We start from the raw sequence: 14,392 nt of genomic DNA, 5'->3' as shown, positions 1-14,392 counted from the left end.
CCTGGGTGACTGGCACGGATCCTCCTTGGCGGGTCCTTGCCCATGAATGCTTGTGACAGGGCCAGTCTGGAACCTGGGCCTACTCGGAGCTCTGCAGCACCTGCCAGGTCCAGGCTGGGGTCTGCTATCACTAGGCCAGGCCAGGCTGGGGTCCCCTGCCTCCGGGTGACTGACTTTCTCTCCCCAGTGGCTGAGAACTGCGGTGCTGGGGTCTCAGCTGCCCCTTCACACTGGGGCTTGGATGAAGCTGTCCCACCCCATCACCACCTGCTTGTCCGCAGCATCTTCGTGTTTGCCTACATCTGGGGCTTCAGTGGCCACCTGCACCCCAGGTACCAGCCAGGGGTTCCCTGGGGCTGGGCCATTCATGGCCCTTGTCCCTCTAGCCACAACGGCGGGGATGATGAGTGAGCAGCATCGGGAGGCGGAAGCAGTGGAATGTGGACTCCGAGGATGGGGTTGGAGGCTGGAAGCCAGGACTCCTGGGGGGAGGGAACGGGAGTGGGGTCTATGGGTTAGAACAGCAGAGCAGGGAGCCAGGACTCCTGGGGAGGGGAGGGGAGTGGGGTCTNTGGGGTCTATAGCAGAGCAGGGAGCCAGGACTCCTGGGGAGGGGAGGGGAGTGGGGTCTATGGAGCAGAACAGGGAGCCAGAACTCCTGGGTTCTAGCCTGGCTCTGGGAGCAAAGTGGGTCTAGTTGTTACAGCAGGGACTCTTTGGGGCCAGCTCAGGGCACTGTCCATCTCTCTGACTCTATTTTTTGCAGAAACTGGGCCATCTTTGACAGCTTTGCTCGTAGAGTCCTGTACAGCAGCAGCTACACCATAGAGCTGCCTTCAGCCGATTCTGTCTTTGACCTCTATCCCCAGCCTGAGGATGGGAAACTGGAGGTTTTTGATGGGAAGTATCTGTCCGGCAGAATCAAGGCAGTTCCTGAGAGTTTCACCATTCTGCCCCAGGTACGGCCAGGCCCCAGGGGTCCCCAGGAGCTGCCCCATCCTGCCCCAGGTACAGTCAGGCCCTGTGTGCTGCCCCCATCCTCCCCCAGGTATGTCCAGGTCCCAGGGGTCCCCAGGAGCTCCCCCCTTCTGCCCCATATACAGCCAGGTCCCAGTGGTCCCCATGACAGGCCCTGTCATGCCCCAGGTATAGCCAGGCTCTGGGGGTCCCTGTGAGCTGTCCCAGGTATGACTGGCCCNGCCCCAGTTATGGCCAGGCTCTGGGGGTCCCTGTGAGCTGTCCCAGGTATGACTGGCCCCCAGGGGGTTCCCGGGAGCTGCCCTGTTCTGCCCTAGATTCACCCAGGACCATCACACACTGTAACATTCCCACTGGCAACAGCCAGAGCTGCTGGATGCCAGAGGAGAGGTCAGATGCTAGAGGCACAGAGGGGGCAAGGCTGGGAGCTCTTCCAAGAGCCCCATGCAGCCGGAGACGTGGCTCCTCGCCTTTGATCCCCTGCTCTATGGTGCTCCTGTTACGAGTGTGGGGGAGTCAGGGCCCTGCACCCCTCTTCCTGAGATTCACCATGACTCTCAGCCAGAAGGTTTATTAGGTGATAGGAACACAGTCTCAAGCAGAGCGTGTAGGTACAACCAGAACCCCTCAATCAAGTCCTTCTGGGGGGTTCAGGGAGCTTAGACCCCAGCTTGGGGTTCCCTGTGTTGCACCACCCAGCCCAAGACTGAAAACAAAAAAACTCCTCCACCAGCTCTCTCCCGTCTTCCCTCTCCTGCTCCTCTCCTTTGTTCAGTCTCCCGGGCCGAAGGTGTTAATTCTCCCCACCCCCTCCTGGCTCAGGTTACAGCTCAGGTAGCTTCCTTCAAGGGAAGTCCCCCATCCCCAATGCAACCCCCCTGCAACATTCCCAGGTCAAATCCGCCCCGCTCCCTGCTCGTCACAGCTCCCCTCTGGTCAAGTGCTACACAGTCGCAGGGCCCCCTCCCTGGCACAGTCTCTCTGCTCTGCAGTACGAGCGACTCCTCTACGTGCTGGACCTGCTCCTGGGCTCGAGGCAGCCAGTGCTCCTGGCTGGGGAGCCCAGCTGTGGCAAGTCGTCCTTCGCGGAGCAGCTGATCCAACCCAATCACTCCTACCATCGTGTCGCCATCTCGCCTGCCCTCGGCGCGGACCACGTGCGCCGGCTGCTGGAGAGCCACATCCTGAGCAGCATGCGGGACAAAGCCCTGTTCACCGGCCTCCCTGGGTCCCGGCCCCCTGGCGTCAGGGGCGGGAGGAGCTGCTACCTGCTCCTGCTGGATGACCTGCACGCCGCCGAGCTGAGTGAGCCCCCGCCTCACGTCAGACAGTGCCCTGGGCCGAGCTGGAAATGGCCACGTATCTTCTGTGGGGCCTGGCTCCCGCTCCTTGGCCCAGACACCGCCTGCCCCAGGGCTCTGCAGGGCCCGGCTTCCCCTGCCTTGGCCTGGCTCCAGATTGCTGGAGCCGGACACCCCCTGGCTGGGGCCAGAACCCCCTGCCCCAGGGCTCTGCGGGGCCCGGCTCCCCATCGCTGGAGCCAGACATCCCCTGGCTGGGGCCAGACACCCCCTGCCCCAGGGCTCCAGTTGGCAGTGCAGTGGGGCAGGCAGGCTCCCTGCCCGGCTCCTCACGGCTCCCGGAAGTGGTGACATATCCCTTGGCTCCTAGGCAAAGGGGCAGCCATGGGGGCTCCGTGCTGCCTCCCACCTTGAGCGCCACCTCCACAGCTCCCATTGGTCGGGAACCACCCCTGTGCCTAGGAGCCGAGGGAGACATCATCTCTTCTGGGAGCCACCTGAGGTCAGCACCGCCCGGAGCCTGCACCCCAAACTCCCTGCCCCAGCGCTCAGCTCCCTTCTGCACCCAAACTCCCTCCCGCACCCCAGCCACCTGCCTCAGCCCAGAGCCCTGTCTGCACTCTGACCCCCTTTGCCCCGGGCCAGAGCCCCCTCCTACACCCCAAACTCCTCAGTCCCAGGTCCACCCCAGAGCCCGCACCCCCAGCCAGAGCCCTCACCCCCCCGCCCTAGCCAGGAGCCCCTTTCCCCCCTCCCCCCGAATCCCTCATTTCTGGCCTCACCTTGGAGCTCTCACCCTCTCCCGGAACCCCCTGCCCCAGCCCGGTGAAAATGAGTGAGTGAGAGTGGGGGAGAGTGAGTGACAGGAGTGGTGGTGGAGTGAGTGGGGGGTCTCAGGGAAGGGGCAGGATCTTGGGGAAGGGGCAAGGCAGGGGTGTTTAGTTTTGTGTGATTAGAAATTTGGCAACCCTCCCGGACGCCCCAACCCCCAGGGCTGTACGGGGCCCAGCTCCCCATCATTAGGTCTGGAACCCCCTGTCTGGGCCTGGCCACTCCCTACCCCAGGGCTCTGCAAGGCCCGGCTCCTCCTGGCTCGGCTCAGTCACCCAGGGGTGGCTAAGTCCCGGGGCTGTGTGTGTTAGTGCCGTCCTGCCCCTGGCACTTGGCTCCTGTGGGTGGGCTAGACAGGCTGCTCCAAGGCGTGATGGTCCTTTCTCTCCCAGATGCCAGGCAGGGGAGTCGCCCCGTGGTGGAGACCCTGCGCCAGGCCCTCTCCCACCAGGAGGTCTACGGCGCCGAGAGCCTGGAGCTCCGACACATCCCTTCAGCAGAGTTCAATTGCATTGGCTTGGTGGCTGCCCCAGCGATTGGCGTGCACCCCCTCTCCCCTCGCTTCACTCGGCTCTGCAGCATCCTCTCGCTCCCCAGCGTCTGCAGGGAGTCTCTGATCTGCATGCACAGCCCCCTGGTCCTGGCCTGGCTGGAGAAGTTCCCGCTGCTGGCCAGGCACAGTGAGCTGGCCACTGCGCTGGTGGGGGCCACTGTGGACATGTACGAGGCCGTGAAGGCCAAGTTCCGCCCTTCCCCCGCCTGCTCCCCCTACCACTTCTCCTACCATCACATTGAGAAGGTTCTCAGGGGACTCTTCCTTCTGCGGCCCTGCCCTGGGATCCACCTCACCAGCCCCTTGGAGGAGCCCAGCACGCCCAAGGCTGCAAAGCGAGGCCAGCCGGGGATAAGCCTTAGCCTCACGCTAAGCACCCGGGTCATCGTCCGCCTGTGGCTGCACGAGTCGCTGCGCACCTTCTGCGACCCGCTGCTGTCGGAGAGCGAGCGGCAGGAGAGCGGCCAGCTGCTGCTGGACGTGGCTACCAGCACCTTCTGCACCAAGAGGAGCGTGCTGAGGGTGATCTCCACCAGCGACAGGGAGCCGCAGCAGCGCGAGCGAACCAGGAGCGTCACGGAGCCTGCCGGGCAAGACACTGCCATGGAGCTGGGAGCTGAGAGCCACGAGGAGCCTTCCTCGCAGAGCAGCAGCGACGGGGACTGCCCAGACGCCTTCGATCCCATAGACCAGGCCCCCGCCCTGGCCCTGGACCGGCCGGACGCAGCGCCCTCTGGGGACTCTGCCCTAGGCGCACTGGAGCCCGAGGGGGCAGAGGCGACTGGGATAAGGAGAATGGCTTCCATCCAGCCCTCTCCAGCCCTGCGCCCTCGCTTCCAGGAGCAGCACCTGGCCATGGGGCGCCGCACCAGCACCCGCCGAACCACCCCTCTCAAGAGCAAGCGCAGGCCCTCCACCAAGAAGGAGAACATCAAGCCCCTGCTGCCCTCCCACCTCCTGCTGCTGCCAGGGGAGGACGTGCGCAACCTCCTCTTCAGCAGGGAGCTGGTGCCGGCCTCCTCCAGCCGGGAGAGCCTCTACCACGAGAGGTGCTGGGACACCATCCAGCAGCAACTCAGCACCTTCCTCCCCAGGGGCTTTGTGCTGTGCAGAGAAGTCACCCAGCACCTGGTGCGCCTGCTGCGGGTGCTGTGCTTCCCAGAGGGGCACGGCGCCCTCCTCTCCCTGCACCTCTCCACCGGCAGGAGGTCCCTGGTGGCCGTGGCTGCCCATGCCACTGCCTCCCAGCTCTTTGAGCTGACAGGGCAGGCGGGGGAGTGGGAGGTGAGGGAGCTGATCAGGAAAGCCAGCTGGCAGGCTGGGATCCTGGACACGAGAACCGTGGTGCTGGTGCACCAGGGGGTGGGGCCGGGCACCATGCAGAAGCTGGTGGATCTGATGAGAGAGGGCACCTACCCTGGCCTGTACACCGCTGAAGACACTGCACACATCGTGAAGGAACTGCTGCAGGAGAACCAGAACATCAAAAGAACGATGAGGCCTAACATGGTCCTGCAAAGGTCAGGGAGGGAGTGACGGAGACCATGGCCAAGGAAAGCGGGGGATGCCCTGAGCCGGGCAGGTCTAACAGGAGTGACCATGGGTGTGGGGAGGGGAATGGAATCCCTGAGTTGGGCAGTCTAACGGGGGTGACCCTCGGGGGGGGGAATATCCTGCCCCCCACCTCTGTATTGAGGGGCGCACAGAGGCTCCAGACCTTGCCTGCCCTGGAGGGGAAATCACACAGGCCCCGCCCCCACACTGGGGGCATCCTTTCTTTTGTCAGGGATATTTGGTGAGAAGGAAATTCCAGCTGGGCCTGCCCTGAGACCCTGCTGGGCTGGGGCTGTCCACAGGTGGCAGGGGGCACTCCCCATGCGGGGGGGGGGGAGAGGTTAGTGTCAGTCCCCCTCAAACTGGACTGGGAGGGAGAGGTTTGGTGTCACCCCATATCTTGGGGATCCCCCTCTCTTCCCTCAGACCCTTTGCCGTCTCTTTCAGGTTCTACCAGTTTGTGAGGAACAATCTGCACATGCTGCTTCTGCTGGATGGGCGTAAGGGCTGGGCACAGGGCAGGGGGCCCTTGGGTTACCCCCCAGCCATGGCCACAGCCCTGCTCACCCTCCCCTGCAGCATTGACGTGTACCAGCCCTGGAGCCAGGAGTCCCTGGTGCAGGTGGCTACCCAGCACCTGGAAGATGCCCTCAACCAACAGCCCCTGAAGAGCCCAGGTGAGGGCTTGGTCTGCCTCTGGGGTCTCAGCCTCTCCTGGATCATGGCGGCCGTGCAGCCGGCAAAGGGCCAGGCCCATCTGGGTTCGGCACAGAATACAGGCACCAAGTGCCTGGCCCTTCGTGCTGGCCAGCTCCAACCCATGGGCCCGGCTGCCTCCTCTCCACAGTCTCTCATGGTGTCCACTTGTTTGTCTGTCAGTCCCAGCGTCATTGCAGGCCCTGGAGAATTCGCTTGCCAGCATTGCCTCAGCCATGGCACTGATTCACCGGTCTGCCAGCTGCTATGCCACACACCTGGCCCCCGGCACACCCCTCATCACCCCAAAGACCTTCCTAGATTTCCTTGACGCTTTCCTCATGCTCTCAGCACAGTTGCAGAGGCAGAGCCGGACTCAGGCTGATCGGTGAGGAATGAGGCCAAACCTGCTCCCCATCACAACCTTAACTCTGACCCCCACGGCCCCATGGTGCGCCCACATTGCTCTGCCTGCCCATGGGCAGTGTGTCATGCCCCACAGCCTGTGGGCCGGTCCATCAGTGCTAAGCAGGGTAAACTTCCCATGTCAGTAACGGCTGGACTGAGGGGTCTAGACACACAGCAAGAGGGCCTTCAAGCTGCCCCCATTCTAACAGCTGGCAGCAGTGGTCTGGGGGCCCGTGCAACCACAGCTCCAGTCTTGTGTGTGCCAGGCTGCTGTGACCAAAGAGACGTGGCTGAGGGAGAGAATGGGGATCGGGCGCCTCCTTTCCCCTCTCTGCCCCAGGAACATGGGTGAGGAGCAGGGTTTGGCCCCCTGCCCAGGACACAAGCCACCTCTCCCTGCCGGGGTCAGGTTATCCCAGAGCTGCCCACTAGGGGCTCCTGGCCTGGAACAGAAGGATCCAGCTGGAGGGGCCCCTGGGCTGCACCCCCAGATTGAAGTGCCCCTAGTGCCCTGGATCTGAATGTGTGCGGGGGATGGGGGAGCCTCACGCTGCTTTCCTTGGGGCAGGATGAAGCTTGCTCTGACCAAGATGCAGGCAGTGAGTGAGAAGCAGCGGGAGCACAGCCGGGACATCAAGTACCTGCAGGAGAAACTTCGCCTGGCCAAGGAGGTGAGAGGGTTGCCTCCGGGAGAGCCTGGCGCCTGGTGCTGTCACCCATCAGACCAGCTCAGCCAGCGTGGTGCTAGTGGCGCTGGGCTGCAGTGGGGACTCCCCAAGCCCCAGCACAGCTGCAGGGAGAAGGCGGGGGGGCTCTCCACAGATGGAGGGGGTTGAGTCGGACACTCGCAGCCTGGGGCAATGGCTCGATTTGATGCTGGGGGACTGGGAGGGGCTGAGCTGTGTGGGCGGCTGGTGCCATGTCTGCTCCCTTCCTGCCCTCAGCAAGTGGCCAGGTGCCAGCGGCGGGCGGAGCGCGAAGAGGTGGTGCAGAAGCAGCAGGAGCAGGACTGTCAGCACCGCGAGGCACGCATCGAGATCCTTACACAGGAACAGAATCTGTTGGAGCAGAGCAAGGAGTCTGCCACGAGAAAGGTGTGCATGGACCTGAGGCCCTGGAACAGCAGGGACGCCCCCCGGCCGGCTGCCCGGCTGAGCCTGCGGAGAGGCAGGGACGCCCCCCCCGGCCGGCCGCCCGGCTGAGCCTGCGGAGAGGCAGGGACGGGCACCCCGGCCTGGCTGAGACTGCGGAGAGGCAGGGACTTGGGGGCAAGGCCCATCAGTAGGGGTGAGCCTCACATGGGAGGGAGCTGGTGTGGGTCAGGGTACGTTATTGCTTCCCAGCTGGTTGGCATCAGGGACAACAGGTGGAGATGGGTAGGAACAGGCCCTGTGCGTGGTGGTCAGGCAGATACATGGGATTCCCTAGTGATACCTGTCCATCAGGGGCAGTGAAGTCACTGATCCACAGGATCTGTGCCACCCCTCCGCTTTTAAACAGTCCCTTGGGGGAACCCCTTCAGTGGGCCAGACCTCAAAGGGTCCTGCTCTCCCTTAAGGTCAGGCCATGCGACCTCAACACCTACTAGACAGAACCACTGGGTTCCCAGCCTCCTGGGTCCTGCCCTGAGCTCTGCCCAGTGAGTGCAGCTGCCAGACGCTCCTGGTCAGAGACTTCTACACTCTTCAGGGATCCAGGCACCTCAGACAGGGTCTGCAGCGACACCAGCCGCCTGTGCAAAGCAGGCACCTGGAACACAGCCCGGGGAAGCCCTAGGTCAGCCCCAGGGAGCTGCGGTTTGGACGTTGTCTGTGCTGGCCAAGCCATTTCTGTCCCTTTGTCTCTGAGGCCCAAGTGAGCTCCCAGGCCTCTGCAAAGGCTGCTTTTATCCCAGCCTCCTGTCACCTCTCGCGCCATTGTCCTGGAGTTCAGTCCCCTGCCCGAGTTCGTCCTGGCCGCTTCCCCGTCTGAGCATCCTCCCTTGAGCTGGGTCAGATTCAGCCAGGCCTAACACCCATCATCCCACCCCAGAGCATTCCTGACACAAGCTCCAGGACCTGCCTTGCCCTGAGAGCAGCGGGTGACCCTTTGGCTGCCACTGGGTAGCAACACCTAGTCCAGTCACTGCCATGCCTGTCATTCATAAACCTGTTAGAGAATTTCCGCAGCGTCACAGGGGGTGCCCCAGTGAGGCCTGGCCTGCCCTGGTCCCTGCATGTTGGGGGAGGGGGCACGTGGGGTGCCCCAATGAGGCCTGGCCTGCCTCGGTCCCTATCCATCGGGGGAGAGGAGTATGTGGGGTGCCCCTGTGAGGCCCGGCCTGCCCCCATCCCCACCTGTTGGGGGAGGGGAGTACATGGGATGCCCCAGTGAGGCCCGGTGGGGGAGGGGGCACGTGGGGTGCCCCAGTGAGGCCCGGCTGCCCTGGTCCCCATCCATCATGGGAGGGAAATACGTTAGGGTTACCATATTTGCACAGTCAAAAAAGAGGACACGGGGGGGAGGAGCCCCGCTCTAGTCCTGCCCCTGCCCTGCCCCGCCCCCAATCACTCCCTCCCACCCCCTGACTGCCCCCCTCAGAACTCCCAACTCCCCCCTGCTCCTTGTCCCCTGACTGCCCCCTCCTGGGACCCCTGCCACTAACTGCCCCCCTAGGACCTTACCTGTCCCCTGACTGCCCCGACCCTTATCCACACCCCCACCCCATATTCACAACCCCACCCCCAGACAGACCCCTGGGACTCCCATGCCCTATCCAACTGCTCTCTGCCCACTGACAGGACCCCCAGAACTCCTGACTCATTCCACCCCCTCTGCTCCCTGCCTGCCTCGACCCCTCTCCACACCCCTGCCCCCCGACAGCCCCCCCCCCCGAACTCCCGACCCATCCAACCCCCCGCCCCGCTCCCTGTCCCCCGACCAAGGCCGGCTTTAACAAGAGCCCAGGAATTGGGCTGCGCTCCGGCCGGAGTCGCGGGGTTTGGGGCCAGGCTGGAGATGCTCGACCGGGCCCGGGCCAGCTGCCCTGGGGCCCAAGCCGGGCCAGAGTCACTGGGGTCAGGGCGGCGCGCTCGGCCGGAACCGGAGCCGCTGGGGCCGGGGGTGCTCAGCTGGCGCTGCTTGGCCGGAACTGGGGCAGGTGCCCCAGGGCCCGAGCCGGGCCAGGCTGGAGCCGCTGGGGCCGGCCGGGCCGGAGGTGCTTGGCCGGGGCTGGGCCGGGCCGGCCGCCCTGGGGCCCGAGCCGGGCTGGAGCTGCTGGGATCAGGGCCGGCGCGCTCGGCCGGAACCGGAGCCGCTGGGGCCGGGCCACGTTGCGCCTCCCCGGAGCCCTCCTCCTCGTGTCCCCCCTGCCCCAGTTTATCTGCTGCTGCTCGCAAAGATCTGATTGGCGGGAAGCAGGGGAGGGGGAAGAGCAGGGGGCGGAGCGTTCAGGGGACGGGAGGAGGGGGAAGACAGCTGCGGGGCCGGGGGCATACTAAGGCTGCAGGGGGTGGGGGGAGCCGAGAAGGGGCTTTGGCTGCCAAGCAGCACCGCTTTTCGATCTATAAATAGCCGACCGGGGGGAAATCCCGGACATTTTTAGATTTTTAGAAATCCCCCCCGGACGGCTATTTATAGATCGAAAAGCCGGACATGTCTGGGGAAATCCGAACATATGGTAGCCCTAAAATACATGGGGTGCCCCAGTAGGCCCGGTTTGGGCCTTATTAAACTAAATCCCTGCCTGATTTAGTTGGGGTTGGTCCCGCTTTGAGCAGGGGGTGGGACTAGATACCTCCTGGGGTCCCTTCCAACCCTGATATTCTATGATTCAGGCAGTATGCGGGGTGTCCCAGTCCAGCTTATCTGTCCCTTCCCTCAGATGAACACGGAGTACAAGGCGGCACTGGCTGGACTGCAGGTGCAGGACATTGAGGAGTTGCGGAGCTACCGGTTACCACCAGCATCCATCCTCAGGGTGACGGATACCCTGTGCATGATGTTCAGCAAGGAGCCTGGCTGGGAGAGTGCCAAGCAGCTGCTGGGCCAAGAGGACTTCTACCAGGTGCCGGGAGGGGCTGTTGTATTGATTTAGATGGAGTCAGTGGGCCCAGTTGCTGTCCAGCATTGAGCAGCGTTAAACAAGTGTGAGGGCTGGCGGGCGGAGCCCTCTCCCTGCCTGGCACCACAGGCAGCACACCAGCAAACATCCCTGTAGCCCGTTAGTAGCGATACGGACGAGAGGGGAGGGAGCTGACCCTCACCTGTATAGCAGTGAATGAGGCTTTTGTTTGAGTGGCTTCCCTTCCCCTTTGCCTGTAGTTGAGCAAGTTTCAGCAGGAACCCCCTGGTTCAGCAGGCCTTCAGATGTATCAGAGATGCTGATAACGCTGCTTTTGGGGGTGTGACGATGCGGTTCTGGCGGGACCCAACTGAGAGTGCCAATTCAGGACAAATCGCTTAAAACAGGGCAGTTACAGCCCACGGCTGGGGTTTTTCCACCTCTAAGGCACCAAACCAGCCAGACTAAGAGGACTTCGGTCTCACCCCACTGGCTAACCACAAGTCTCACAAGCAATTCCCTTAGGCACTCCAGTTTCCCAGTATCACCACCAGTGCCACTCATTATGGGGACAAATGGTTATAAAAAACAATACCCCAGTAAAAGAAAAAAGGTTCTCTCGATCCCAAAGGATCAAGCCCTAGACCCAGGTCAATATACAAATCAGATTTTACCCACAAATCACGCTGTTGCCAGTCCTTTAGAATCTAAAATCTAAAGGTTTATTCATAAAAGGAAAAAGATCTAAATGAGAGCTAGAATTGGTTAAATGGAATCAATTACATACAGTAATGGCAAAGTTCTTGGTTCAGGCTTTCAGCAGTGATGGAATAAACTGCAGGTTTAAATCAAGTCTCTGGAACATCCCCAGCTGGGATGGGTCATTCAGTCCTTTGTTCAGAGCTTCAGAGGTAAGAAGCAGGATTGAAGACAAGATGGAGATGAGGCATCAGCCTTTTATAGTCTTTTCCAGGTGTAAGAACACCTCTTTGTCCTTACTTTAATTAATTTATTTATTTATTTATTACTGTGGAAAATTACAGCAAAATGGAGTCTGGAGTCACATGGGCAAGTCCCTGCACACTTTGCTGAGTTACAAGGCGTATCTGCCTTCTCTCAATGGGTCAATTGTATAGCTGATGGTCCTTAATGGGCCATCAAACCGGCTAGGCAGAGCTGACACCAACTTGTCTGGAGGGTCACCCAGAAGCATAGCATAATTTTGAAATACAGACAGTATAGTCAGTACTTATAACTTTAAATACAAAAATGAGATGTGCATACTGATAGCATAATCATAATCACCAAGCCATAACCTTGTCTTAGACACCTTATTTGACCCCCTTTATACCAGGTTTGGTGCCACTACAGGACCTTGGTTGCAACAATGATCTATATGGTCCCAGATCGAATATTGATCAATAACGTCACAGGGGGAAAGCAAGGATGTGAGCTGAGAGGGGCTGGAGCTGCTGCTGCTGTACAGTCCCAGCCCATTTCAGCTCAGGTGGTGGCCAGGATCCAGCTGGAGCCAGGGTGGTGTGGGGGAGAGGATGTAGCTGGGTCCTTTTTGTCCCAGGTTGGTCAGGACATCCCTCAGGCCTAGTAGAGAAGGCCCCGGGTCCCAGGAGATGGTGGGCGCGGCAGATGCTGGTGACATTTGCTCGAGTAGCCTCCATCTGTTCTCCTCCTCCACCAAAGTCTCTCTAAGGACCCCAAAAGGCAGTGATGGCAGAATAGCCCACCCCCTCATTATTTTGTCCACCAATCAGGCCTGATATCCAGCACACCAATTTTAATTGATTAATTTCCAGTTCCACGTCATCTGATTTTTACCAAGCATGATTTTAACCCAGTCCTGGAGTTATATTCCCATGCCTTCTGCACCCCGGCAACGGGGTGACAGTACACCCCAGTTCCCAGGCTCCTCAGCACAAGGCACTAGACAGGTTTATAGGAACACCAGACTGGAGTTTATTGAGTGAAAATGCTTCAGATAAAAGCAAGTGCAAGGGAACATGAGTTTATAATTACACCTCTACCTCGATATAACGCTGTCCTTGGGAGCCAAAAAATCTTACCGCGTTATAGGTGAAACCGCATTATATTGAACTTGCTTTGATCCACCGGAGTGCGCAGCCCCGCCCCCCCGGAGCGCTGTTTTACCGCGTTATATCCGAATTCTTGTTATATCGGGTCGCGTTATATCGGGGTAGAGGTGTAGCTTCATCCACAAAGATGACATCAGAATGCATTCAAATTTGGACATGTGTTTCTGAATAGACTGAAGTTCAGTTCGAGCCTGTGCAGTGAGATTGAGAGATTCAAGCTCATTTAAAGCCTTTCTCACTGAATTCAAATGTTGCGCTATTGGTTGAACACCATCAATCCGTGCAGACCATCTAGTTTTGGACCTCCCATGCAGTGAAACAGGAAGATATTGCTTCAGAATCTCCCACCTTTGTGGACTGCTACTGAAGAGATTGTACATTTGCTGAACAATTCCAAAGTAAGTAATTGCCTCCTTGCATGATTCAGCACAGTCAACACCTACAAGGTTTAGTGTGTGGTTTCCACAGCTGGAGAAAATACAGTTTGAATTATGCTCAAGCAGAACTGCTTGTACACCTTTGTACTTCCCAGCCATATTAGATCCATTGTCATAGGCTCGACCAATGCATAGCTCAAACTCGTTTCACAATCACCAATACATTGACTGGAACCAAAGAAAGCCAATCCCCAATCAGAAAGAAAAAGGATGACGTTCAGGATGCGCTCAAGACCCTATGGGGTCACAACCCATAGTTTGGGAACCACTGCAGTACAGTGGCAGTGGTTTCGAAGAGAGGCTTGGCTTCATAGCAACGTCCTGAAATTCAAAATGATACAACTTACCTGCGTGGCATTTTACTCCTGGGGCAATTCTGCTCCACCAAATACAAAATTCTGCACACAATATTTTTAAATTCTGCAAAATTTGATATATTTTATTTGGTTAAAATAACACCATATCATCGCGTCAGTTTCAATTATTTGGGTAATTTATTTCAAAATACCTGTCAGCAAGTTTGTAACAATACAGACAACAAAAAATAAATGTTTTTGAGAAATAGATTCCTTACTAGGCATATTAATACAGAACTGGATTTCCCGCCTTGGGGGAGTCGGAATAACTGAGGAGCTGAAGGGGAGGGAAGTAAATTGCTGGGAAGGAGCCTGAGTGTGAACCTGGAGGGTTGTTGGGTGTGGGTGGGAGAAGTATGGAAGACCCTGGCTGACCCCTAGCCTCTCCCAATCAGTGAGACATATCTGCCCCCATCCCCATGTGGACCAGTATCCCCTGACTCCCGAGTCCCATGTGTCTCTGTACCCCACTCAGCCACCCCCATGTACCCCCCGCTGTCCCTAGTTCCCATGTGGCCCTGTACCCCCTCAGTTAGCCAGCCCATCCCCATGTGACCATGCATGTGCCTGCCCCATGTGGTATTTCACCCCCACTCCCATTCCGCTCCCTCCCCAGTCTGTCCCCTCCACTAGCCCTTCTGAAACTCAGTCTGTGACCCCCCCCCAGCAGCCCCATGTGCCCTGCTCTGTCGCCCCCTCCCCCCCCCCCATATCCAGTGTCTCCTCCCCTGGCCCCGCAGGCAGGGTGCTGTAAGGAACGCAGCCTCTCCTCTTCCTTCTCTGCAGCTGGCTGCTACGGCTGGTGATCCGGCTGCCCTCTGTTCTGGTGCCACAGTAGCCCCTGGTGGGCAAAAGGCGAAACTGCAGTGCCTCTCTGGCAGAGTGTATTTTCTGCAGAGAAAAAAAATCTGGGGGCGACATGAATTCTGCACATGCTCAGTGGTACAGAATCCCCCCAGGAGTAATCTTTCTACCTCCTATCAAAGATCTGAGTGTGCACGTAAGAACCAACAATACCACTGCCATGTTTTATGTAAACAGGGAGGAACCAGGTCAATGCTCTGGTGCAGAAAAGCAATGCACAATGTAACAGTTCATCTTCCAGGCCTACACAACATGTTCGCA

The 14,392-nt window shown here is 59.5% G+C and overlaps 1 protein-coding gene across 1 annotated transcript in view; it reads left to right on the top strand.

Annotated features, from left to right (window-relative positions):
• DNHD1 (dynein heavy chain domain 1) overlaps nucleotides 1-14,392 on the top strand; it is a 128,343-nt gene that overhangs the window by 97,091 nt on the left and 16,860 nt on the right. The window contains 9 exon segments of the mRNA XM_034780358.1: nucleotides 188-332; nucleotides 767-959; nucleotides 1,971-2,283; nucleotides 3,503-5,183; nucleotides 5,665-5,991; nucleotides 5,993-6,301; nucleotides 6,890-6,992; nucleotides 7,266-7,415; nucleotides 10,184-10,366. Coding sequence (XP_034636249.1) covers nucleotides 188-332; nucleotides 767-959; nucleotides 1,971-2,283; nucleotides 3,503-5,183; nucleotides 5,665-5,991; nucleotides 5,993-6,301; nucleotides 6,890-6,992; nucleotides 7,266-7,415; nucleotides 10,184-10,366 — 3,404 coding nt within the window.

The sequence above is a fragment of the Trachemys scripta genome, chromosome 1 (assembly GCF_013100865.1).
Source record: "Trachemys scripta elegans isolate TJP31775 chromosome 1, CAS_Tse_1.0, whole genome shotgun sequence".
Lineage (NCBI taxonomy): Eukaryota > Metazoa > Chordata > Testudines > Emydidae > Trachemys > Trachemys scripta.
This window is presented reverse-complemented; position numbering and strand designations above follow the sequence as displayed.